The sequence below is a fragment of the Homalodisca vitripennis genome, chromosome 1, assembly GCF_021130785.1.
Source record: "Homalodisca vitripennis isolate AUS2020 chromosome 1, UT_GWSS_2.1, whole genome shotgun sequence".
Lineage (NCBI taxonomy): Eukaryota > Metazoa > Arthropoda > Insecta > Hemiptera > Cicadellidae > Homalodisca > Homalodisca vitripennis.
In genome coordinates this window covers 82089467-82115690 of record NC_060207.1, presented here as the reverse complement: position 1 = coordinate 82115690, position 26224 = coordinate 82089467, and the positions used below count along the sequence as shown (strand labels likewise).

The window sequence follows — 26224 nt, the reverse complement described above, 5'->3', positions numbered from 1 at the left end:
GAAATCGTGTAATAGTTCTTATATAATAGATTCTAAAAACAAAACTAAGGCAATGTGGAATGTAATTAAAGATGAACTAGGTCTTAATAAAATCAGTAAAAATGACATTAAATTAAAGATTAATGATAAAGAGATAGATGACCCGATATATGTAGCTAAACTTTTCAACAATCAATATACAAATATAGTAGAGATATTAAAAGTTCCAAAAGTTCCTGTCACATTACCCCCTTCACATTATCTTACATGTGAACAAAATGACATTGAGTTGCAAGTTTTTTCACCCACTAACAAAACTGAGGTCAAAAATATAATTTTAAATCTGAGCAACAGTAGTTCAAGTGGATGGGATGAGATCCCTAATAAGATACTTAAATGGTCTGTTGATACAATCTCTGATGTACTAAGTGGACTTATAAATAAGTCCTTATGTGAAGGAATTTTTCCTGAACTATTGAAGTTATCAGAAATTCACCCAATACACAAAAAGGGTTCACGTAGTGAAATAAACAATTATAGACCAATTTCTCTTCTAAGTTCGATTTCAAAAATTTATGAAAAAATTATCCATAGCAGACTTTTTGACTTTTTAGAATCTAATAACAAATTATGTAAAGAGCAGTATGGCTTTAGAAAAAATTCTAGTACACAAGCAGCTCTTTCGTAAACAGTACCATTGAAGCCTTGGATGAGTCAAGTTACACTGCAGGAGTTTTCTGTGACTGATCTAAGGCTTTTGATTGTGTAAACCACACACTTTTGCTGACAAAGTTAAGAAGAATGGGTGTCAAAGGCACAGCTCTTACACTATTATATTCTTATTTATTTAACCGTAAACAGAGGACAGTTATTACTAATAAATCAGGAAAATATTATTCTAATTGGGCAGATGTAAAACATGGTGTACCCCAAGGGTCAATATTAGGCCCATTGTTATTCATTATCTATGTCAATGACCTGCCAAATTACCTTCCTAAAGAAGTTTGTAGCCTCTTTTTATATGCAGATGATACAACTGCTTTAATTAGACGGAAAATGTTAAGTGACTTAGAACTTTACACCAAAGATGTCATTGACAAACTTCACAAAATTTTCCTTACTCACGGTCTGTTGTTAAATCGAGACAAGACTAATACATTACGCTTTAAATTAAGAAATGATAATTTTTGTAAAGGGTTTAGTAATAATACACACGTAGTAAAATTTTTAGGCATACATTTAGACACTAAATTAAATTTTTCCAACCATATCAATATGTTAAATAAGAAACTTAACTCAACCAGATATGCTTTGAGTATACTAGTTCGAATAACATCTTTGGAAGTTGGTTTAGCTGTATATTATGCCCATGTATACTCGATGTTGAGTTATGGAATTACTTTGTGGGGTAACTGCTCAGATGTGCAAAAACTCTTTATTAGTCAAAAGTCAATTATTAGAACAATAGGTCATTGCAACTCAAGAACAACATGTAAACCGTTATTTAAAAAATTTAACATCCTTACTTTGCCATGTATATACATTTTTGAAATGCTTAAATTAGTACATAAGAATCCTGATCAATTTGAAAAATACAAATTTAATCATAGATACCACACAAGAAATTGTAATTTGTTTCAATATCCGGCACATAAACTAAAGAAATTTGAAACTAGTCCTCTTTATCTAGGTTTGAAATTATATAATAATATTCCACAGGCATATAAAAAACTTCCCTTATCTACATTTACTAAAAAATTAAAAGAAGTACTTTGTCAAAAAACATATTATAGTATAAATGAATTCTTTGAAGATGGTTTATGATGATAACGAATAGTAAAAATATATCTTCAAAAGATCTACAATAGGTTTAGCCTTAGATTTAATCAATGTTTCTTTTTTATGTTTTATAGATCAATGTGTCAAAAGTTATTTTTTATAAGTATGAAAATAATGTTTTAGAATAAGTTTAGTTATGTAGTTTTTAATCATTGACTATGTACCAGTTTTTATTACATTGTGATACCAGAAAACGTATTGTACAATAAATATTTGTCTATTGTCTATTGACTTTTGTAGACTATCGATGTACATTAACATCTTCACATTGAAAACAAGGAACTATTACAAAATTTGATTATGATCATCACTTTCTTAAAAGTGTTCTCAGGCATTTTTGTTTGTTTTGTGTGTTTTCAAATTCAGGAATATAGTTTTAGTTCTTTAAATCATACCTCATGTTTTCAATTCAAGAAAAAAACACTCAAATACATTTCCGGAGGTGATCTCTGACTACATTAAGGAAAAGAAAATGAACTTTTAAACCACACTCTTTAGCCTAACTCAGTGACCCTGAGCTCTCAATTTTTTGGGATGTTAGTTAAAACAGTTTCAGTAGTCCCAAATAATAATTAGCTCTATTATGACTACAAAAAAGAGTTTGAGACTTCATCACTACTTTCATATTGTTTCAAATAAATTATTGCAAAACAACTAACCCATCTTATTTGTTACAAGTTATTACAAATTATCTAACTTGCATAAATTAAGTTTTAATAATCATTTTGTAACTAATTAAAAATGTTGGTTGAACACTACAATCTGTGTTTGTAGACTCAGTGATTTATCTTAAGCTAATAAACATAAGAGCACTCAACATTTTATCTCTTGAGATAAAAGTAATTAACTGATAAGTAAACAATGTAAAGTCAACGAACTATGGCATATTGGACAAACATGTTCTATATATTTAAATTTGAAAGTAGTCTTGTTCAAACAGAAAAAATTCCAAAGTTCAAAAGTCTTCAGATTGACTAATTCATAGAAAGAACTGTTTAGGGTCAGAATCTGACCTTGATGTTGACTGGAATGTCTTGGTTAGTTGCCTGGTAAGCCTCGATAGCGTGTAGCCAGCCCAGCACTGGACCCTTGTCATCTGAACTACCCCGACCGTACAGTCGGCCATCCTTCTCCACAAGCCGGAATGGATCGGTATTCCATCCATCCTCCTTCGCTGCAGGCTGCACATCCAGATGACCGTATAGACACAGTGTTGGCTTGGCCGGGTCCTTGCCAAGCTCTCCCAGCAAAACAGGTGGCAAAGGGATCTTCTGTCCGTCCATCATGGTCTGTGACATGATACAATCTCAACTGGGATATATTTGCAATAGAATTGTAATCTTTAAATTTGTATCTGTTTTACAAGAGAACTGTCAAAATCCTTGCCTGAGTTCCATGTTCTCATTACTGAGTTCAACTGATTTTTACAATAGATAATTGATTGAAATAACCTAGTGACTGAGGAACAAATGGGTTTAAAGGAACTCAATGACCTGTTCATTAATGGATACTTACCTTAATATTGCAATTGCTGGTAGCCATGAGAGCATATCAAATTAATCAAGTTGAAAATTATTGATGTCTAAAACCTCTATTAAGGTAAGTCCATGGACATTGCACATTGTTTCAGAAGCATGGATAGTCTTTCCTTAAGTTTTAATATCTAGGGAATTTTAATGTATGTCTTCATAACACAAGAGAGCCAGATATTTTTATAGTGTTTCACATCATCTAAAAGGTTAAGTAATGTAACTGTTTAGATGATGTAATGTCTGAGCTTATAAAACATCTTTAGGAGATAAAGTAGCAATAATGTAACTTAAGTTAGATTGGTTCATTATTACTGAACTAAAATTTGCTTTTTTTATTCATATTCAACAAAGAATACAAATACACAATACAAATTTATGAGATCGAGTCTTGTAAAGGATACATTCAGGTACGATATCAGGTACATTGTAGGGAGGTTTAGCAGCAACATATTATGTGTTAATAATAATTTAACAAACTATTTTATAATTTGTCTATTTTTTATAAATGGAAACTCCAACAATATTCCAAATGTTATATTCAACAGTAGCACTATTTTCATTGCAACAGAATAACACAATCTCTGCATGTAAACCTGTGTCTTACTTGACTAATCAATTTTGATAAGCTTATCTTTAAGCCATGAATCATCAGTGATAACATAAACTATCTCACTGCTGAAATGATTCATGGAGTTAGAACATCTGCCAGTCTACTGGGTGTAGTAATTTCTACAATTAATTTCATATACTTTTCAAATACACAAACTCTGAAACCATAACACTACTTAACTTATTATAAGTTAAATATTTCTTGGTTAACTTTTAATTAACTGTGTTAACACTTTTATTTAATCTTAATGTTTTCACAATGAACTAAGCATGATGGAAAGCTTTATGGTTATGACTTTTTTTAATCACTCATAGTATATGTATATATTGTGGAGAAAGTACTATTATATGAATATTTTATATATATATATATATATATATATATATATATATATATCATATTGCTGGTTCAAACCCTTCAAAGCTATGTAAAATATAAATGGCATACATAATTTTATTAAAAATTTTCCAATGTAAATTATTATTTATCTAGATATTTTCATTCCAAAAATCAAATATACGTGTTTTTAACTTATGTTTCTCCGTGATAAGAGTAGCTGAGACTACCGCTGCAATCTTGATATCTGCTCTGTGAACACACCCAGCCACAGTAGCATACTGGCCTTGTTGCCTCTGTTTCATATAGTGTAATTGTTTAGAATTTGCACTTTAATCACCATAAAAAGTACAGAAGAATCATAGAGCATATTTTAAATGATCATAGAACACCAAGCATAAGTAAGAATGCCATACTGGACCTGGATACATAGGCTACTGATTCATAGAATGTGCAGAATAAGAAATAGCCCCACTCCTACTCGTGACATGTCAAAAGAGTTCCTTTTTTTGAAGCCCTTGAAGTATTTAACCCTTTGACTGTTCAGAACAACAAATTTTTTCCCAAAATTGTTTAGGTTTTTAACATGTGTGATACCCACAATTTAAGTTGTTTTATACATCATTATACTTCCTTGAAATTGGTATTTTTCTTCAGCTAATAAAATGACTTTCGGAGAAAATAAAACTTCAAACGTATTAACAAAGTATAAATTTTGTTATGTTTATTTACACTTCTAAATTTTTGTTTGCAATTAATTGTAAAACATGTTTATCTAAAGAGTAAATACAAGATCATGAAAATTTCAAGTAATTTGGAGAAACACAATAAACTCACTCCATTGCTGTAGCAACTGAGTACACCATCCAAATCGCTGTGATGTTTTTACTGAATACTGTATGAAAACTAAAGTAGAGTACAAAGCGTTACTTTTATTGTAAAGAGAATTTAATTCTTTAACAATTGGTATATAAACATACTAGTTAAAAACATTATGTTACAAAAAATTAATTTAGCAAAAGTATATAGTTGTGGAACAAATTTCAGAAAAAAGACACAATAATATACCATTAAAAACCAGCCAAAGGGTTCATGTTTAACCACTTAACACATTGAATTTGGACTATGTCAATTACAACTGTGTCACAAAAGGCAATTGGTGTTAAAAGCCGTAGCAGCCCTACTTCAAATTCATTGCTTCAGTGTGAGCTTGTCATTGCTGTTGGAGGTTATGTTGCTTGCCGTCTGTTGTGCCGATTCAGGTGGAAAATTAGCCGTGTTTTGTAAATAAACTCCTTATTTTCAACAAGTGAACTTTTTGATTTTAATTTATTAGTAAGTATTAAGATAAAATTAAATGAAAAATGTCTTTATTTATAGAGGCGAAGTTAGGACTAAAAATTCCTCTCTTCCACTTAACCTCTAAACACAAATAAAGAAAATAAAATGAAATCATTTCTATTACAACATTGTAACGGGCATGTAAAACTAAATTATTTTTAATAATTAATTACGATACAACATAAAAGTTTAGAATTAAAAATTTAGTATACTGATTGAACTCTAACAAATATATCTTTAATACAATAAGTAACTAATAGAATTATGACATCCTTATCAGCTTTCATTCTCCGTTCACTCTGCTTACATGCAGTTACCCAAGTGCGACCACAAGAACCACCAACCGTCACTCCCACCAAGTCCACAGCAGAAAACCCCTAACTTCAGTCCTAAAGCGATCACGCTTGTCAATAATTCTAATATTATCTGGGAGAGCGTTCAACAGTCAACAAGCGGAAACAGGGAAAGATTGATTATATAAGGCTGTCCAATAAATTGGAACTGATAGTAAAGATTCATCCCTACGAGTTCTACAAGCACTTATATGAGTCATAAAACAAAATTGTGGGCAAAATAACTTGGACAACTATTATGGATTATTGCGTACAACAGACCAAATAATTGAAGATCTCTAAGTTCTTTGTATTTTAATAGGGATAATTGTTCAAAATAAGGAGATACATGATCATCACGTCTTAGGTTGAAAATGAACTGAATACAATAATTGTGTGCACACTGAATTTTATTAGAAAGCTCAACAGTTATGTCACAGTAATTGAAGTGAGGCAAAACTAGATTCTTCACCAGCATCACTCTTATATCCAACGGCAAGCAATGAGCAAAGCGCTTGAGACCATGTGTACAAGCAAAAACCCCATTACAAATTAACAACACCCCCATCCTAAGTTTTTGTTGATAATTATTCCCAGATTTTTTACTTTTTCATTGTAAACTAATTCCTTGTTGTTCAGTAGCAATTTTAGAACAGTATTTTTGTCGATTTTATTAATAAGCCTTTGATAGCCTATTAAAATAAAGTTAGTTTTAATTTCATTTAGTATTCCATGTCTTCAAGTCCAGTTAGCTATTCAATATCAGAATTCATTAGTTGTACACAAGTATCTATCTCATTAGGCAAAAAGTGGCTGTAAATTTGTAAATTGTCAGTGTACAAATGTAACTTTGAGTGTTGGATGTTAGTAGTTATGTCATCAATATAGAATGAAAAAAGAAGTGGTCCAAGTACAGAACCCTGGAGCACCCTTTGTTGGTCCTGACACCACCGCTGCCTTTCAGTGAGATACGACCCCACCTACATGACACAACCATCAGAGAAACCATACTTCTTCAATCTGATCAGCAAAAGAGGGTGAAACACGCAGTCAAAGGCCTTGGAAAAATCAAATAAAGTCAAAATTGCAGCCATGAATCATTAAATAAAATTTTATATCTGACCTTCAGGTATAAGCAAACCAGACATGTTTACAACGATATCTCTTAGTAATGATGATTGATAATATATTTTTGTATATTAAATGACAGTTCTTTTATATATATATACATTCTACACATTAAATTATAAATACATTTACTTATATAGGTTATACTGTCAACACTGGAAACAATAAAACAAAGAAAAGGTCGTTGCTATGGAAACATCTAAGTATCAATCTTGGTATTATTACACTAATAAATGTTAATTGTACACTGCTTTATGATTTACAACAAAACACAATTACAGAACAAAATAAACAGTGCTACTAGCCAAACATGTAATGACGAATTCATCGGCTGACAGACACATCATCATAGTTAAGTATCATTCTAAAGACTTACGAGGAATAAAGAAAAACGGGCACTAATAAATACTTCAAAACATATTGAATGCAGCTATATTATTACTCTGATACTTCAACTGTGTATTATATGGAATATCACTTAAATACGGACTGCCATGCCAACATTTCAGATCGTTGAGTCTCTCTCAATCCTTGACACCCTTATTTTGTGTCATGTCTTGTTGCTTGCTGGGTATGAACTAATATTGATTTTTCCCTCAACCTCTTGCCTTCTCTGTTATGTACAAGATGTTATATGCAGTGTGCCTGTTTGTGCAGTTGTACGTTTCTTACTTCTTATTACCGCCCTAGACTGGTACTAGGTACATGCTTGAATTTTTTATAGTTTCTGTAATGAGTCTTAAAATTAAAACATACGCAGCAAGCCTACCTGTACTCCCACATCACACAGTTGGACAGTGGCTCCCAAACCTCTTAGCTGATTCTCAGCCCATTTCACCATGGTGACAACATCTGGCCGATGTTCTACGACTCCCGACACTGACGGAATGCTAACAGCCTCCTTCAGATTTTCTATGAACTTTCGCTTATTCTTCTCAATATATCTGTGGACAAATCAATTAAATACAACATGGTAAAACCCATAACATTTATATTATGACTACTACCAATTGCTACAATGAACTGTATGGTATCTTTATTTTCATCTATATCTAATATTTTTGAAATATACTGCATTAGTGTGGTGACCAAAAGTATAACAAAAAACAGCTGCCAAGAGACTACAGTCTTTAAAGTCTAGCTTGCATAGGCATCACAGGAGTGATGAGCTCCTGTCCAACCCTAGCAATTGAAGCGGCCCTGGGATACACTCCTCTGGGGCAGGAGGTGATGAGGACAGCTTTAAGCGCAATGAAGCTTCTAGGTACAAAGGTAACAAAATACTATCTCCTCCTCAGGTTACATAAAAATAACCCAGGAATTTCCTGAGGCTGAAATTGTGTCAAAAGCAATGTTTAAGAAATACTCCTTTGAAAAATCATATATATAAAAGAGGGCTATTCGGAAAGTTGATTACGTTTTGCGCTGTGGCCGCTAGGGGCGGGACTAGCACGGCCATCTTGGTGTCATGACGTCCCACCGCTCATTGGCTATCCAGCCATGCTAGCGGGAAGTTCATGTTGTAACGCATCTAGCCACAGTGCCTGTTTGAAATGTCTGCCGCAATTGAAAATCCCGCCAACTGTGAGGTGCACGCAGTAATTAGGTTTTTGACTGCCAAAAACTGTAAGCCTATAGAAATCTATCGGCAGTTGTGTGAAGTTTATGGGAACAACATTATCACTGAAGGTAGAGTGCGACAATGGGTCATTAAGTTTAAAAATGGCCGAACAAATGTTCATGACGAAGAGCGAAGTGGAAGACCCAGCATAGTGACTGACGAACTTGTTGAGAAAGTTGACGCAAAGGTCCGAGAAAATTGACGGTTAACCATAACAGAACTCTCGCTTAGTTTCCAGAAAATTTCATGAACTTTGTTATACGAAATCGTCACTGATAAGCTTGGCTTCCAAAAGTTTTGTGCAAGATGGGTACCAAAAATCCTGACCGATGTCCACAAAAACCAGCGCGTGGCTGCAGCGTTAACAATTTTGGATGCTTACGACAAAGAGGGTGAATCACTACTCGATCGCATCGTAACTGGCAATGAAACATGGATAAAACATGTTAACTGCGAGACCAAATTGCAGTCAATGGAGTGGGGACACACAAGTTCCCCTCACAAACCAAAGAAATGTTTGCAAACGATGTCGGCAAGAAAGGTTTTGGCGACCGTTTTTTGGGACAAGAAAGGTGTAATTCTTGTTGATTTCCTGGAGCGAGGCACTACAATCAACTCAGAAAGGTATTGCCAAACGTTAAACAACCTCAGAAGAGCGATCCAAAACAAGCGTAGGGGAAAGTTGAGCTCGAAAATTCTGTTGACTCACGATAATGCTCGACCTCACATGGCAAATTGCACACATGAAGTTCTCGAATCATTCCAGTGGGAGTTGTTTTCTCATCCACCATACAGCCCGGATCTTGTACCAAGTGACTACTACTTGTTCCCAACAATGAAGAAGTGGCTGGCAACGCAGCGCTTTGACGACGACGCAGAGCAGCAACAAGAAGTGACAAACTGGTTGAAGACACAGGCAGCAGAATTTTATGAGGAAGGCATTGTCAAGCTCATCCATCGATATGATAAGTGCCTAAATTTGAATGGCGACTATGTTGAAAAGTAGTATTTAAGTGTGGCTTTAAAATGTATATAATAAAAAATTTTTCCTATACTTTGTTAATTTTTAATTCCAAAACGTAATCTACTTTCCGAATAGCCCTCGTATATATATATATATATAGTCTCTATTGAAGAAGGTAGAAATGGAATAAAAAGGAGGCCTACCCTACAAAAGGAGTCCTGAAGTTTTACACAGATGGTTCACGCCTTGACTCTAGAGCGGGATTTGGAATATACGGACCAGGAGTTAATCTAGCAGTGCCCCTGGAAAAACATGCCACGGTCTTCCAAGCAGATATCATAGCAATGTGCTAGAAGACTTATACAAATGAGAACAAAACGAGCAAAATACTTGATACTTTCTGATAGCCAGACTGCACTGAAGGCACTTGATACCTGTTCATTTTATTCGAAAGCAGTCTGGGAATGCAAGAATGCTTTGATAGAACTGGGTAAGAAAAATAGAATAACACTCGGTTGGGTGCCGGGCCATGAGGGCATTCATGGAAATGAAAAAGCAGATACCCTCGCGAAAAAGGAAGTGGAGTACATTATGGTGGGGCCTTATGCTAAAGGGTGGGCATCTCTCCTAAATCAGAGTAAGGAGGATATAGAAATAATATTAGGGATGCAAATGTTACTTGAGTATGTGTTCTTCTGTTCAGAAATCATCTTTCATATTCACATTTAGCTGCATGACTATTTCGATTGGCAAAACCATAGACAAAAACAAAATATGAGTACTCTTGATTTGAAAATGTAAATGGCATCTTGTCGTTAAAAACATGAATAAAGTACAAATAATACAGTAATACCCATTCACTGCCCAAACCAAAGATGATGGAAAAGTTATTGCAACAGCTGAATTGTTGGACAGCTGTACAGTAATAACTTGTATTCAGTCAGGTATTGTTGCAGCGGTGTTGCCAACCCTCAATTTTCAATCAACTAAAAGCATTTAAAATGACACTGTATTTTTAAAATCTTGTTTCTCAACCTACCATTTTTTATACTGTAAATGTTTTGTAACTATTTACTTGACTAAAAAAAATCATTAAGTGTTTTGTTTTTTATAAAGAACATTAATTTAATGAACAGATATTGCATTTTCTGTCTTATTTTTTGTATGTGTTGATTTAATCAAACAATATCTTTTAGACTTTGCTTATTTTACATTATTCTCTTTGGAATTAAATTCTCTAAAAGTTTTGGTTAAAACATTTGCATGTTTATTACCCAATGAAGTTAATGTACTTCAAATCTAAACAAAGCACGTTTTTTTAGACCAAATTTTGCAGATTTTGTCTGATATTTCAGAAATGGGTGGTCACGCAATTCTGGGACGTATTTTATTCAATTTTTCAGTTCATTATACATAAAATCCAATAAATTTAATAACTATCTTTACACCATAAAAACATTAGTTTTACTTTATTTTCATCCTAGAAAATCCTACAGAATCTTTCGCTAGCCATAGCTCGCTAACAAAGCGTTTCCAGACATATTATGTTAATATGAACTTTTTCACTATTTTGATGAGAGGAAACCAACTGAGAAATTTGTCATGTTACTTGTGGCACACCCTGTAAAACTACATTATACCAAGTAAATTTAAACTCTCCCATTATCACAATTATTTTACCATTGGATTGTAAAGACAAATAAGTTTCAACAATATAATTAGTCACATGTTTTTGAAAAAAGTGCCCTCCTTACCAGTTGTCTGAAAACAGTTGAATTCATTGTGTGGATAGACTAGTTTGCATATAAAATACATTCTATATAATCAAACAATACATCTATACTAAATATATAATATATATATATATATATATGACAGAGACTTAAGTATTCTTCTTAACCCTAGAACTGGCGGTCATTTCATCCTGTAGTGTCGGGCTGTTTTGGAGCTTCGCGCAAGGTTTTTTTTAAAAAAAATTATTAAAAATATAAAATAAAAGCAATATAAATAAGAGTATATATTTTTGTGTTCAGAATGAAACGTAAAATTGCACTATATTGTAAAATTAACCATCAAAAATTTTCTAATAAACACTTTTTTTAATCAAATATAAAATTTACAAAAAATATTTCTTAAATTTGGGGGGGACCATACCTAGCAAATGAAGTTATAGTGAGAAATATTTATAAGTGAGATAGCCATTCTGTGTCAAATTTTATCTAGTTTCAGAAAAACATAAACATTATACACATTTATGAAAGCATCATAAAGCTATAGAACAAAAAGCAGCGATGCGTATAAATTCTGAAAATCGGGTGTACACGTAAGACTTTGGTAAAACAAGTTTTTCAAATACATTTATCTATGAATACATGTTATTTTACATATTTTATTACTTAGAATAAAATAGAATATACAGTAGTAATGACATAATTACCATAAATTATTTTTTGAAAAGTAAAAAAGTTAAATTTTGCCATTATTCAAAAATTTTGCGAAAAATTTCATTCAGCAAAATATAAAATAGTTTCTAAAGCTTGTACTATATCAAAATTTATAAATTTATGGTTTATAAGTAATAGGAAAATATTATGTAGTTAGAAAACTATAAATATACGGTAACTAAAGATATTAAAAAAATAGAGAATAACCCAAACAGTTATTATATATATAACCAAAGAAATTACAGGAAATATATATTTTATTGTGAAAACTATCTATTTACCAAAAAATAAATAGTTACTTCAGAGCTAAAAGAGTGCTATAAATAACGTTTAGTAAGTGAAAACAATAACAAACTATGTGAAATGAATTTTAGCCAAGTCATTTTGCCATAGCCTACACAAAGCCGGTAATTTCTCAAACATATTTCAGTAAATAGAAATTGATTTATTCTAAAATATATATGTTTACACTACTACGACATCAAACAACACACTACACATTAAATACGACACTAAAACACGCGTAAAACTATTAAAACTTACAAATATCCACAGCTCGGCACGAAAGTGATACAGAACGGCAGCGGCAATATGGCGGTCACAACAAACGGCGTCGCGTTTTCTTTTACGTTCAAAATAACAAGCTTGCTACGTCATAACCATAATACAAAGAGGAATAAAACTCATCTGTTCCTTAGCATTTTTCTTCCCGAATCCAATGGTGCATGAATTATATCGATACGTTACCAGAGTATATTATAAAAAGTAATTATAGGAGGGAATGTTTGATCGACAAAATTTTGACGGTTAACACCACAAAAGCGGCATTAACCGACATAATTATGTCGATTAACAGTTCTAGGGTTAAAACATGCTCTCTGTATCTCCTTTGCTATTTACCTAATATTTAAATATCACTCACTTTACCTACTTACCCAAATAAGTCATGAAGTGGCTTAGGAAGAGACATTATCTTGATATTGTAATCGTTTCTGGAACACAGTGCTCTTAATTAATACTATGATTAAAAACACAGTAGTTTGTCTACATTACTATACAGCTGTATATAATGAACCAAACATATTTATTTATATGTAGACTAATGTGCAGAAAGGCTTAACCCTTTTGGGACTCATTAAAAAGTGTTTATTTTGTTATCTGATTGTATTTAAATGTTCAGTTAAAGTACAGCACTGTATTTTTTTAAACTAAAACTTTTTATTATGAAAAACAATAAGGTAATAGATGATTGTTTAAGATTTTGCTTTCTATGTAGAGTAAAACTAGGTATAAAACAATTTTTTTTGTAATCAGCACACTATCACATCATTGTATTACTACTTTATAATTTAATACTCAAAACAAATATTTTATTGTAGTTTATAAACCAAAATTTCAAGTAGGCCTAACATGTATATTTAAAAGCTGTTGGTGCACAAATCATATTTTTTATTAAATATTTGTATCTTAAATTAGTTCTTTTGTTTTGTAATATTATTTCTACTCCAATAAACTTTAAAAATAACATTTATACAAATTGCTGAAAAATTAGGGATATTTTAAGTTAGATCTGAACAGGTAGTTGTAGCAAATCGGTCTCTTAAACACTGGATGTTAAATCATCATTTAGTAAATCACTAATGTTATTAATTTGTAATCCACTTGTACTTGCAACCATCAGAAAAATAAATAGTACTAAATGAATAACGCGCACATTATTTCAACACTATAACCCAGCAACTCAATCTTAAGTAATAAAAGTTGTGAATTTTTACATGAAAATGAGGCCTGAAACTGATTGCATTGTTTAATTGCACTTTACTCTCATACTTACAATAGATTAAAAACTAAAACAAACTTGTAAACTATCCTAGAATGTCAAAACAAAGAAAGCAGTTTGTTGGTTAGCAAAGCTATAATGTAATGTAAAACTCATCAAGGGTAGGGTACGATAAGCAGACCTGGTTTTTTATATCGAAGAATGTAATCATCGATACCTAATATTCGCATCTCAAATCCTAGACTATCAATCGATATAAAGTATCTACTATAGTTCTCATTAACAATCATATGTTTTAAATTAAAATATGAATCTAATATTTACAGTGATCAAACAAATTATTATAACCAAAATTAGGAAAACTGAAGACGACCATATTTGCTCCTCTCACAGTTACAGTTGTTTCTTTCCCACAAATTTCACATAATGGGTTTTTCCGCACGAGTCCAACACGTTGAAGTCATGAAAAACATGTCTTATCATCTTCCAAAGCTATGTTGTGTAGTTTTTTAAAATTGACTGTCATTTTTAATAATCAAATAATGTTACTTGATTATAGTAAATATTACTTTTAATAATAAACACTTTACTTATATAAAATTGAAATATTACATTAAGAGTATTATTTGAAAGTGTTTACAGCTATTGATATAGATTATTTAATTAATCGTTAAAGATAATTAATCAGTATCGATTGATTATATCAATGGTTATGATTCAGTAATATCGTTTGCCAATTTCGATATAAAAAACCGGGTCCGCTTATCGTACCATACCCCTCATCAATATCAACAATAGTGGGAAAGATTCATTTTATTGTACTGTTAAAAACTAAATTTAATTGTAAGTAATTAAATGTTTATAGCAAGTTTCAAAAAAGTTAGGACTAAGTTAATGCGTTTAATAATTAATCAAAATTATAATTTACAGTATTTAAACAATTTTACCTCAAAATTAAACACACTTTTGTTTGAAAAATAAAATTTCAAATCGATATGTGTACGAACCAAGCCTAACACTGAAGAAACACTGACAAAGCTAATAAGTGAGAACCGATTTTATACACAAGAGTCAACACAGTACATAATAATTAGTACATACCCAAACGTAAGAAAACAAAACAATTACTACAATTGATCGAATATTTCACCGAAACGAATATTAACGAGTCACAAATTCTGTTTAACTGACAACCAATTTGACACCTTCAAGTTAACCTTAAATTTGTGATATAGACAATGGCGAATGGACAAGCCGAATCCAACTCTCATCCAACAACAAACAGTGTAAAATGTACAGTGGGAGGACTTTGACTGATAACCTACAACACAGTACTTAAACATATGGAGTTTTGTTTACAAGCACTCTTAGAGGAAGTTTCCGTCCCATAGAGGAATTGTACTAATAGGCGGCAATTATTCCAGGCTGCATTACATCATCAGCTACAATTTTATTCCCAACAAATAACTCCAATCAACTTCCTATTGATTAAAATATTGTCCAAGCAATAATTGTAGTTAACATTTTTTAAAGTATTAAGTATATAATTATCGGAATATCAACATTAGTGTGATTATCAGCAGTATTTATTAACATCCTTTACAACTGATGAAATAATTTTAAAATGTTAACTAACTGCCAGATAGTTGTGTTAGAATATAATAAAATGATGTGATTTTAGTAACAGTATATTTTATTTTGGTGTATTAGTTAAATTATTATCATTACTATAGTAATAACTGGGTAATGAGTAATCGAACATGTCTATAGTTACAATTGTGGTATTACAATTGAATGGTCAAAGTTCAAAGTAGACCAACCCCTAAAATCCAAGTTTTCAGATATTTATGAGTACAAAAATCATTAATTTAGTTAGAAACCATTCACATTGATCAAATTTGCTCTGTCATCTTTTTTCACGTCTTATAATTTTGGTGGTGATACTATATTTTGTTATTGCAGTGTTTCACTGCAAAATTGAATCTGAATAAAAACGTTAGTAGATGCGAATTTTTTATATTTATGAAAAACTGTTGCTAGAAGTTGGTTCATAAATAATTTTTCTTTGAAAGGCAGTGAATAACCTCGAAATAGAAAATGTTTGGGTTGCATTTTGGCTATTCAGTTCAGATCAGTATTTCGTATTTCAAAACACAGCATAAATGTTTACCACGGAATTCCTCTCTGTGTCTTCTAGCTTTCCCTTCCAAGACACGTTTTCCTCAGTTCTTATCTCATTTCTCTCTGCTGGAAGATTCCTCTGTACAAACTTAGCTTTAAATATGTCCCTCTTATCTTCAAATTTAGAAATATTCATTTTTATGTCACTGTAGAGATTTCAAAATAAATTGTTACTATTTTTTATTATTAAATTTCTTTTCAAAAAGTAATTCCTCAAAACAGTCATATTTGTTTACTATACATACACTTCACCAATGCTAAGGTGAACTTGAGATTTGTTTTTGTAATATTACGAGTAGTCTTAAGGCACATAAAAATTAAAATACTAAAGTTATTTAACCATGAAGAAAAAGTTGAATTTACTGAATTTGTATTATACACGGTGATTTGTACGAGAAAGTAAACATTTCCAATGCAGTGTTATGTACAATAATGTAAAACAATAAACCAGATATATTATTGTTATACTTTTAAACGTTAATGCTAAGAAATTTGTAACTATTATGTTTTTACTTTATAAGTAGATAAATGTTTTGGTACAGGATTTTACACGGTAATATTAAATCTATAGAATCAACATTATAAGTGTTCATTACAAATTCTTTCTTATCACATTGTATACCTTTATTCATAGTCAAAATCATAATAATTTATTTATTATTACATGAGTTCAGAGGCGAATTTAGAACCACGTCGTCACCTTATTGTCACTGTGCAGACTGTACAGCGATATCTCCTATTGCCTTCCACGAACCAAGATCCCAAAACTACCTGACGATATATAGACAATCAAAGGCATAATATAACAAACAAATAAATAAAATCATACAGGCATCTCTTCTATTTAGTGCCTTCTGCTGCCGTCGTCAGGTACTGTTCGCGTCTGTCTAGTATCCGACCCCTATGTCCCTTCTGTGAATTAACATCAAATTTTTGGTGAATTTGTTTAAATTATTATGATATTTAAGTAATACAATAAAGTGAAGAATGGCTCAAAGACTTCTTTTGTCAGCTCAAAAGCTTAAACTTCTAACGTATGGAGGACAACAACATAGAACAATTGATAGAATTGATGTAAGTTTCGGTGTAATGTTTCAATTTAGGTTATGTAATTTAATTTTTCTATGCATATAGGTAAAAATATGTAATAAGGTTGAATAAGAAAGATACAAATATTAAGTGATATCTATGATGAATTTCAGTAGGCCTATTATTTTGTTATTATTTGTTTTAATAGTACAAGATGTTTCTTGAAGGTTTAAAAAATGAATGATGCAATACAATGCAAGTGGAGATGGACTAGGTCTACGACAAGCAGGAATGCCAAAATACTATATTCACTAATTTCAAAACGTGAATTAAAAAAAATCAAGAGTTTATTATTGCTATTTAATAAAAAAAGTCACTGGGAAATGTTTGGATGTAAAACTAGTCTACATATAAGTAATATTAATTGTAGACTTCATAAATTATTATCTATGTAAGTAAGGATTTTTTCAGAAATAAACTCATGAACCTTCTTGTACTATACCCTACTATTTTAAAGAAATTTCAGTACTTGTTTACAAGACCCACTTCGCATTTTTGTTGTTGATTTTTGGAATGAACCCATTTTATTATGTAGTACATGATAATCATGTACAAAAATTCTTGTAAATGATAAAAGAAAACCCATTTTATCATGTACAAGAATTTTTTAATATGCCTGACATTGATGTTAATTTTTAAGTCTATATGTTATGTTTCTTTTAAAGTTTTATTGCTACATGTTGTGTTTTTAAAGTAGTCTAGTAATTGTATTTTATACGAAAAGGTTTTTAATCATAACTTAGGCTGTGACGATGTCTATTGCACTGTTTCTTGTGTTAAATGACAAATAAATTTTCTGATTTCTGAATGTTAAGTGCTTAATAGCCTACATGACAAGGAAAGCAATATTAATTAAATAAAAGCAAGGAAAAGCCTAAAAAAACAATCCCGTCCTCAAGGGAGAAAATTCCTTTTGGATAGAGTGGTAAGCTTTACATTATGACAATTGTCTCTTGAGTAAGAGGGTTAGAACTCAAGTTGAGTAGTAAGCAGACTAATAGGATGGTAAACCCTTTGGTAGGGCGGTTGGTTCTCAGGTAGGGAGTTAGGCCTATGAGTAGGCGTGACAGTCAAGTAATTAGGGTAGGTAGCTTTATTCTACTCATCATCATGGGCTACTGACCTGCACAAGGATTTTATCAACAGATAAGGAGGAGAGCATGGTTGTTAATGGATAAGGCTAGGATTGCTCTAAGTGCTCATTCAGTGTCTCAGATGATGGATAATCTTTTTATGAATCAATTGGAGTACACTTCAACTGGCACTAGATCTGTAACTTTTGGATCCATCAATAGGAGACAGACATTCTAGACTGGACCAGTACTGGATTTTCGTTCTGTATATAGTATAATAAATACAGTTCCAACTCCTTAAAAATAAAATAAAGGTACTTTGGGATTATACCGACCACACCAGTATGAAGAACACAAAAATAGAAATTTATAGAAACAAACATGATAGAACGAAAAAACAACTCTTTAATATTACAAAATTACAAACTTACAAGCATTTCCAGGTATTGTGATCGGTATTGTTGTCTCTGTTATCTTATCTTTCTCGAGAATTCTGAATACGGCAGGCCGCGCGGCATCACATGATTTGCACGGTAGGCTACATAATTGCCTTTCCATTACAATTCAATTTATATTTCTGATCAGCCCCTCTAGAATTTGATATTTTACTGATAGGTACTATCTCGAGGGATGTTTTTCTTTCGTCGACATCAGCGCGGGGCAGCACCTTTGGTGCTGCCCCGCGCTGATGGCCAGAGGCACTCGCATTTTGGGTGGCGGAATGTGATCAAGAATAAAAACAAGTTTTGAGTGTTTTTTCAATAAAGAGTTTAGTTTTAGTTTGGTAATGTTTGTTTTCGTTGAATTTTTGTGTTTGGAGAAATGTAGAGGTAAAACACGGAGGTACAACAAAGCGACACACCAGCTGACCGGGCGGCGAGAGTCTGCAATCACATTATCTACTAGACGCTCGACTTTGACCTCTGTCTGAGGATGGGAGGGGTTTGCGATAAGACAATTCCTGTTTTATACTGACGAAATATTCTTCTACGCTAATCTAGTAATCAGTAGAAGCAAAATGTCAAATAACGATTCATGTCTGGGTGTGGTTGGTATAATCCCAAAGTACCAAAATAAATGTTGCAACAAATCCAAATATAAGTTTAGTTAATATACAATTGTGGAATTAATCTATATAATTACTAATACATTCATTAATATTTGCAAGTTCAATTATTTTAAAAAGTTGAATTCATTTACTGAATATTAATCAAAAATAATATTATTGACCTAGGATAAATGTTAATAATTTGTAACTTTGAAATCCATCAATGGGTGCCAGTATATAATAGAATCTAAGATGGTGTACTTGCTCCTTAAAATAATAATAATAATATTGTGTATTTTCATCATTGTTTTTGCTTGTCATTTCAGTTAAGAAGGAGCTTAATGCTTATTCAGGAAACAACAAGCTCTCCGTTTCTCAAGTCAGTTTTACGTCAATTCCGCCTCTACTGTCAGAAACCTCCAAAGGGATTTGAAAAGTATTTCAAACCCGGAGGAGCTCCTAAAAAAGAAACTCCATCTAAGGGAGAAGCTGGAAGTAAAGAAGCAAAACAGGATGCACCTCCTCCATCACGACCATCAGCAGGTCAATCTCCTTCATCCAAGCCAGGACCATCTAAGCCCCAAGACCAGTGGTCTTTTGGAGTGTTCGGAGGATCCAGGTATTTCTAATTTGATGAAAAGCAAACAGTGATCTGCCATTTTGTACTGGGTTAAGAGAGAGAAATCTAGTTTCCACTGTTCTTCGTTTATGAAGGCCTTTCAAATGAACTTGAATGGGAAAATTTTGAGCCACTCCCCCCAAAATCCCATTTTGGGGAAACGGGCAAAGTTATAACAATGACTAAAATGTTCACTTTTATTTCCTAGAAAGATGCCCCGAGTTCCATCCCTCCATCAAAAACTAAACAGAGTGTATCCGTACTTTTAACTCAAACTATACTTTTTTTTCATGTTGGCCTATACTTGTATTAAAGATGGGAACATTACCTTTTCTTAATATTAAATTTCAAAATATATACAGCTAATTTCCAATAAGTTGAACTTTTTTCTTTTTTTTTTAATTATGTCCCGAACAAAGATAATATAATAACAGATATGTTGTTGCACAAGCCTAGTGGAGTCTGCTCCACTCTACAATATATGAGGACTATCCATAAAGTAGATTACGTTTTGATATAAACAAAAAACAAAGTACAAGAAAAAATTTGTATTGTATACATTTGAAAGTGACACTTTCAACATATTTATTTAGTGATTATTTTTCACATAATAACCATGCAAATTTAGGTACTTATCATAGCGATAAACTAGTTTAGAAATTCCAGCATTATAAAATTCTGTCACCTGAAACTCCACCCAGGTAGTCACACCCTCCCACAGTTCCATGTTGTCATCAAAGAGCGCCTATATTCTGCGTAAAAATTTTGTGTAACAAACTCCTTGAAATTTGAGGAAAACTAAATGAGAGTTCTCTTATTGTGAATTGCGGTCTTTTTATATTCTCATCAATGCTTGGCCGTGCACTTTGCTCATCATCATACACATTAGTTAGGCCATTTATAAACCTAATGCAACACTGACACACTCCACCTTCAGTAATTACAAAATTTCCATAAACTTCATAGATTTGGCGATAAATCTCAATTGTTTTATTGTGCTTAGCCAACAAAAACCATATTACCAACCGCACTTCACAACTCGCGGGATTTTCAATTGTGTCACACATTTAAAAGGAGTGGCAATAACTTCTCACTAGCACGGCTGGATAGCCACTGAACGGAGAAATACTATGACATCAAAATGGCCGTGATAGTCCCTAGCGGCTACAGATCAAAACGTAATCTACTTTCTGGATAGCCATTGAATGATAAGATTGAACCTAGATGACAGAGTAAGCAGTATGGAAGATGAAAAGGTTGATGTATCATGTGTTTTGTGTCCCCAGGGGTGGTCCTGGAAGCGGTAAACAGTTTGGTGAGGGAGGAGAGAGAGAGAAGTGGGTGCTGTTTGGTGCCCTGGGTATAGCTGCAGTTGTAGGCACACTGGCATACTATGAGATGGGTTATACGGAAATTGGCTGGAAGGAATTTGTCAACAAGTATGTTGTTTTTATCATGATTTATTTATAAACAACTTTTAGTACTTGGATTATTATTCAAGTCTTGATGCAGATCAATAACAAATAGTTATTGATATACATAATGTGCTGTAGCAGAAGTGAAGCGTTTTATATAAATAATGTTTTTTACATAAATTAACATAATTCTGGGTCTGTTATATATTTAGTTAATCCATGTGTAGATTAATTGCTACACTAAAAGCAACAAGTGTTTAATACCTAGGCATTACCTATTTTATTTCTTATATTTTGAAAAAAATAAACTGTTTTGATTTGAAGAAAATCACAAAATGTCTTATTTGTTACATCTCGTTTTATATGCATCATTACGTAAAGGAAGCATAGTTTTGATCGCATGTCCCATAGAAAGGATCGCATGTCCTGTATTATTCTACATTGAGTCTTTTTTAACTTAATTAAATTTAGGTTCTCATTCACCCACTTCTTTTATAAGTCATTTCAGGGCTTTGATCTTTTTCCTTCTATGGGACATTGTGACTGATACAGATTACCAAATGGATGAGGATTTATTCTGTTTAACAATAGAAAATATGTCAGTTAAGGTGAAGTTCAATTACTCTATTGTGATAATTGGAAAGCTGATTTAATGGAATCCAAATTTCCCTATTAAACTTATTTATAATTCCCTAATTATGTTGTATTTTTATATTATTTGTGAAAAAACAAAATTTGCACTGCCTTAATGTTTTTAGTTGTGGTTTAAATAGTGGTTATTTTGATTTTCTACCTGAACAACTTTAAAGCAGAGTAAAAAAAAACTATTGTTTTTGTGTCTTTCATGTTATTTGTAAAGCTACTGGAATATGGAGATTGTGTTGGCATGTTACTGGAATCAGGCCTGTTTGTTGTACTACCTTGCAAGCTATTAGTTGCTGTTTCAAAATTAAAGTGTAATTGAAATTTTTTGTGTGGTAGAGTATAAAATAGTGCAGCTCTTACAGGTAGAACAGTGTATAAATAATTGCATAAGGTTTTGACATTGGCAGACAACAATCCACTGTTGTGATAAAACTGTTCCATAGAAATGCAATAACTTAGGAAAGATCATTTTATTTTCTAATTGGTATTTGTGTATTGCTCTAGTTATTTGTCCCGTGGAATCGTAGAGAAGCTGGAGGTAGTCAACAAGAAGTGGGTCCGCATTAGGCTGACACCCGGCAATAATGCAAATGGAGCTGTAAGTAAACATTATTAGTGTGTAGTGAACCAAGGTTTCAATTTCATAAGCCCTTGGATGTAATAAAAGTTAGTTTTAAAACCATGTTTATAGGCTTAGGGGAGGGCTCTAGCCCAGAAAGGTTAAACAATAATAATATAGTACCAGTAATAATCGTGTAAGTGTAGCACTGAAAAAGTTTGATATAATGTCACAATAAACTGATTATCTGTCATTACTAATGGCTTCCTCGGATGAGGTATTTAGTTGGGCTGTTATAGATCTGGAAGTTCGGTCCATAATCAAAAAATGACCAGTTGTTATTTTATGGATGTAAAACCTGAAATAAACGACTATAGACTTGGTGACTCACTCTATATTATTGCATAGTGCAGCTCCAGAGGGCTTCTTGAGAATGTAATTCAATGCAAGCGAATTCTCAGTGAATGAACACAGATACATTGAAAATATTGATCTGTTATGTAGAATATTTTGTCATTCATTCTTAAGATAATGTCATTTTTAAGCAACAGGGCAGTCAAAAATTGGTGAAAACTGATGGTGTAGTTTATGGCTGGCCTCTTAGCTGTAAATATTGTTTTCAGTAAACAGTACACAATAGTACAAGTGTTTCATACACTATATACTGCATTCTTTGACAGAGTTATTGTTCTTTCAGAGTGTCTTGTGGTTCAACATTGGAAGTGTGGATTCGTTTGAGCGAAACCTGGAAAACGCACAGATGGAAATGAACATTGAGCCACCCAACTATGTACCGGTGATTTATAAAACTGAAATAGAAGCGGCAAGTCTCTCTGGATTACTACCAACACTATTAATTATAGGTAGAGTAATGATTGACTAATATTATGCTCAATGATTATTCAAAAAAGAAATTAGAAGAAATTCAAAAATTAGAAGCCGAAAAAATAAAATGTTAATTTATTACGGAAGGCTACTAATTTAAGTTGTAATTATGTTATAATTAAATTACCAAAATAACCACCGAATACTGACAAATGGTGGTTATTTGCTTTTTCCAAGTTGTTATCTTATTATGTAATATAAATGAAAAAGATGGAAATAAATATATTCTATTCTATATTGGCTGAGCTTAAGCGAAGCCTATTACTCGTGAGACTTAAACATTTTTCATTTCTGTCTGTCTGCACAATACCTTGAAAATAAACTGACCTATATAGACTATATTAGGAACACTGAGTTCGATGATGGTAGATTTCACTCCCTTCAATGTGACTGAGCATTAACAAATTTGTTTACATTGGTCTTATGGGTAACCTATCCATGATGACAATGAGAAAATAGTAAAATAAATAAATTTGTAAAAAATCTGAATACAATCATATGAAATTTTAACAAGTGACGTATTAAGATGTGTAAGTAATTCAAACAGTAAAAGAAAAATAGAGTGAAAGTCAATGTTAAAAAGTTGGTGACTAGTTATGATTCAGAGCTCTCTAGCGTTATAGTACCTTCCCTATTTACTTTGATGAATATTTTTACATTGGTGTTATGGGTAACCATGATGGAAACAAGATAATAGCTGAATTAATAAATTTTTAAACAAACTGTATACAATCATATGAGATTTTAATAAGTGACACTTATTCATAGAGTAAAGAGCAAATATAATATAACACTGAGCCAAATTCCACGGTTGGACATGTACCATCACAGAACTCATTCTTGTCTATGTCTAGAATAGAAATTTCATGCAAAATTCTGAGTGTACAGATGAAATCTTTCTCAAGTTACCTTGCCAAAATTTTATATTTTTGTTCAGTAAGTTAGGTTTTGTAACAGTGTTCAAATAAAAGTTCTGGTAAGCAAGTGAGGGCAATAAAACGTAAGAATGCACTGAAGTCAGATATTGTCACCAACTTCTAATATTGACTGCAGTCCATTATATTTGCTCTTTACTCTATGAATAAGTGTCACTTGTTAAAATATGATATGATTGTACACAGTTTGTTTACAAATTTATTAATTCAGCTATTATCTTGTTTCCATCATGATTGCCCGTAACACCAATATAAAGTTTCATGAACAATGTAAAACCTGCAGATGATTTTTATTAAGATATCTTGTCACATTTTTCACATACATTCACATTTTTATTCATTGATTTAAGTTCATAGCAGCATTTAACCCTTTCCACTCGTATGTCGGACGTTGTCCGACATTGCTATTTTGCCGTTCCGCTCGTATGTCGGACGCCATCCGACATTGCAGTGACGTCAGCTTTACTTTATTTTTAGCCGGCCTACGATGTTTCCGATTGGTGCTGCGATCGCACGGTATTCTCAGGAACTAATAAATTACAGCTGAACTACAATTGGTCGGCTGCTGATTTATTTTACTTTGTCATTGTAGTCACGTTTCCTAACCAATTTTCAGACGCGTTCGCATTAGTGACTCGATATGTCGTTACCAAGTACATCTTTTCTTTCTGATTCAGAAGTTATTGCTGAATTACTTAATTAAGGCAAGGATAATCAAATAAACATATAAAAGCCAACAGTTATCTGTCAGTATAACAAATATATGGGTGGCGTGGACCAAGCAGACCACTATATTGCTTCCTACAAATTTCCCCGTAAATCTCTGAAGTAGTGGAGAAAGCTATTTTTCTGGATGTTGGAAGTGGCAATAGTAAATAGCTTTCTCTTGTTCAACACGAATAAACAAAACCATGGAGAAAAAACAATTCAACACAGGAATTTCAGAGAAATCCTTAACACTGAACTTGTAGGCCATGTCCGTAACCCTATGAGTTTGAAGCGGGGTCGTCCTTCATCAGTAGAAAAAGAAGAAAGGCTAAACAAACAACCTCACTTTCTTGCAGCTCATCCAACAAAAAAAACTAAAGACTGTGCTGTTTGTAGCAATAGAAAGGTGCCAGGAGGAAGAAAGGAAGCACTTTACTATTGTAAAACCTGTTCAAAAAATCCTGGTCTTCATCCTGCAGAGTGTTTTGAACGATACCATACCATGCTAAAATATAAAACTTATTAGTGTAAGTATCAAATTTTATATCTCTATAACATAAATTAGAAATAAAATAAAATTATTATACAATATAATAATGTATATACTTTATTGACTTCCAGTTTGCTAAAAATGGGTTTTTACTGAAAATATGCTAAAATAAATACGAGCTGAGGGGACAGACTAGTGAAAAAAATCCGAGTGGAAAGGGTTAAATAATAAAAGTTCTGGTTAAGTAGAGAGAGTACAACAGTCCAAGAGTATGCTGAAATCATATTTTCTTCTGCTAACTTATAACATTGACTTTCACTCTATCATTTTTCTTTTTTTCTGTGTGAATAATCTAAATGTGTTAACACGTCACTTGTTAAAATTTTATATGATTGTACTCAGCTTGTTTATAAATTTATATATTCTATTTTCTTGTTGCCATCATGGTTACCCGTAAGACCTATGTAAAAATAATTGCTAATGCTCAGCCAAATCCCATGGAGTGACATGCCTCAGTATATTACGTAGTGTTACTATGTAATATGTAAATGAAGCTCCATGCAAAATTTCAAGTGTATAGGTCACTTCGTTTTTGAGATACCATTTGGACAGATAGACAGAAATAATATTCTTTCCCAGCCCAACAAGTGATAAGGCTTCACTAATGCTCA

General features: G+C 32.3%; 2 protein-coding genes across 4 annotated transcripts in view; one reads left to right on the top strand and one right to left on the bottom strand.

Moving 5' to 3' along the window:
- Positions 1 to 15231, bottom strand: part of LOC124365709 (cytosolic non-specific dipeptidase) — a 37621-nt gene extending 22390 nt beyond the window's left edge. Inside the window, exons 1-4 of one of the 3 annotated variants that reach the window (XM_046821656.1) lie at positions 15008 to 15231; positions 13062 to 13118; positions 7867 to 8041; positions 2832 to 3107 (exon numbers count right to left, since the gene is read on the bottom strand). In XM_046821656.1, the coding sequence (XP_046677612.1) occupies positions 2832 to 3107; positions 7867 to 8041; positions 13062 to 13096 (486 nt within the window). In that variant the 5' untranslated portion in view covers positions 13097 to 13118; positions 15008 to 15231. The other 2 variants (XM_046821664.1, XM_046821673.1) reach the window with 2 other exon arrangements.
- A 1713-nt stretch (positions 15232 to 16944) lies between these two features.
- LOC124365702 (AFG3-like protein 2) overlaps positions 16945 to 26224 on the top strand; it is a 36140-nt gene continuing 26860 nt past the window's right edge. Inside the window, exons 1-5 of the mRNA XM_046821642.1 lie at positions 16945 to 17161; positions 19624 to 19916; positions 21203 to 21355; positions 22481 to 22574; positions 23233 to 23398. Of these exons, the coding sequence (XP_046677598.1) occupies positions 17075 to 17161; positions 19624 to 19916; positions 21203 to 21355; positions 22481 to 22574; positions 23233 to 23398 (793 nt within the window). The 5' untranslated portion in view covers positions 16945 to 17074. The remainder of the gene's footprint in view (positions 17162 to 19623; positions 19917 to 21202; positions 21356 to 22480; positions 22575 to 23232; positions 23399 to 26224) is intronic.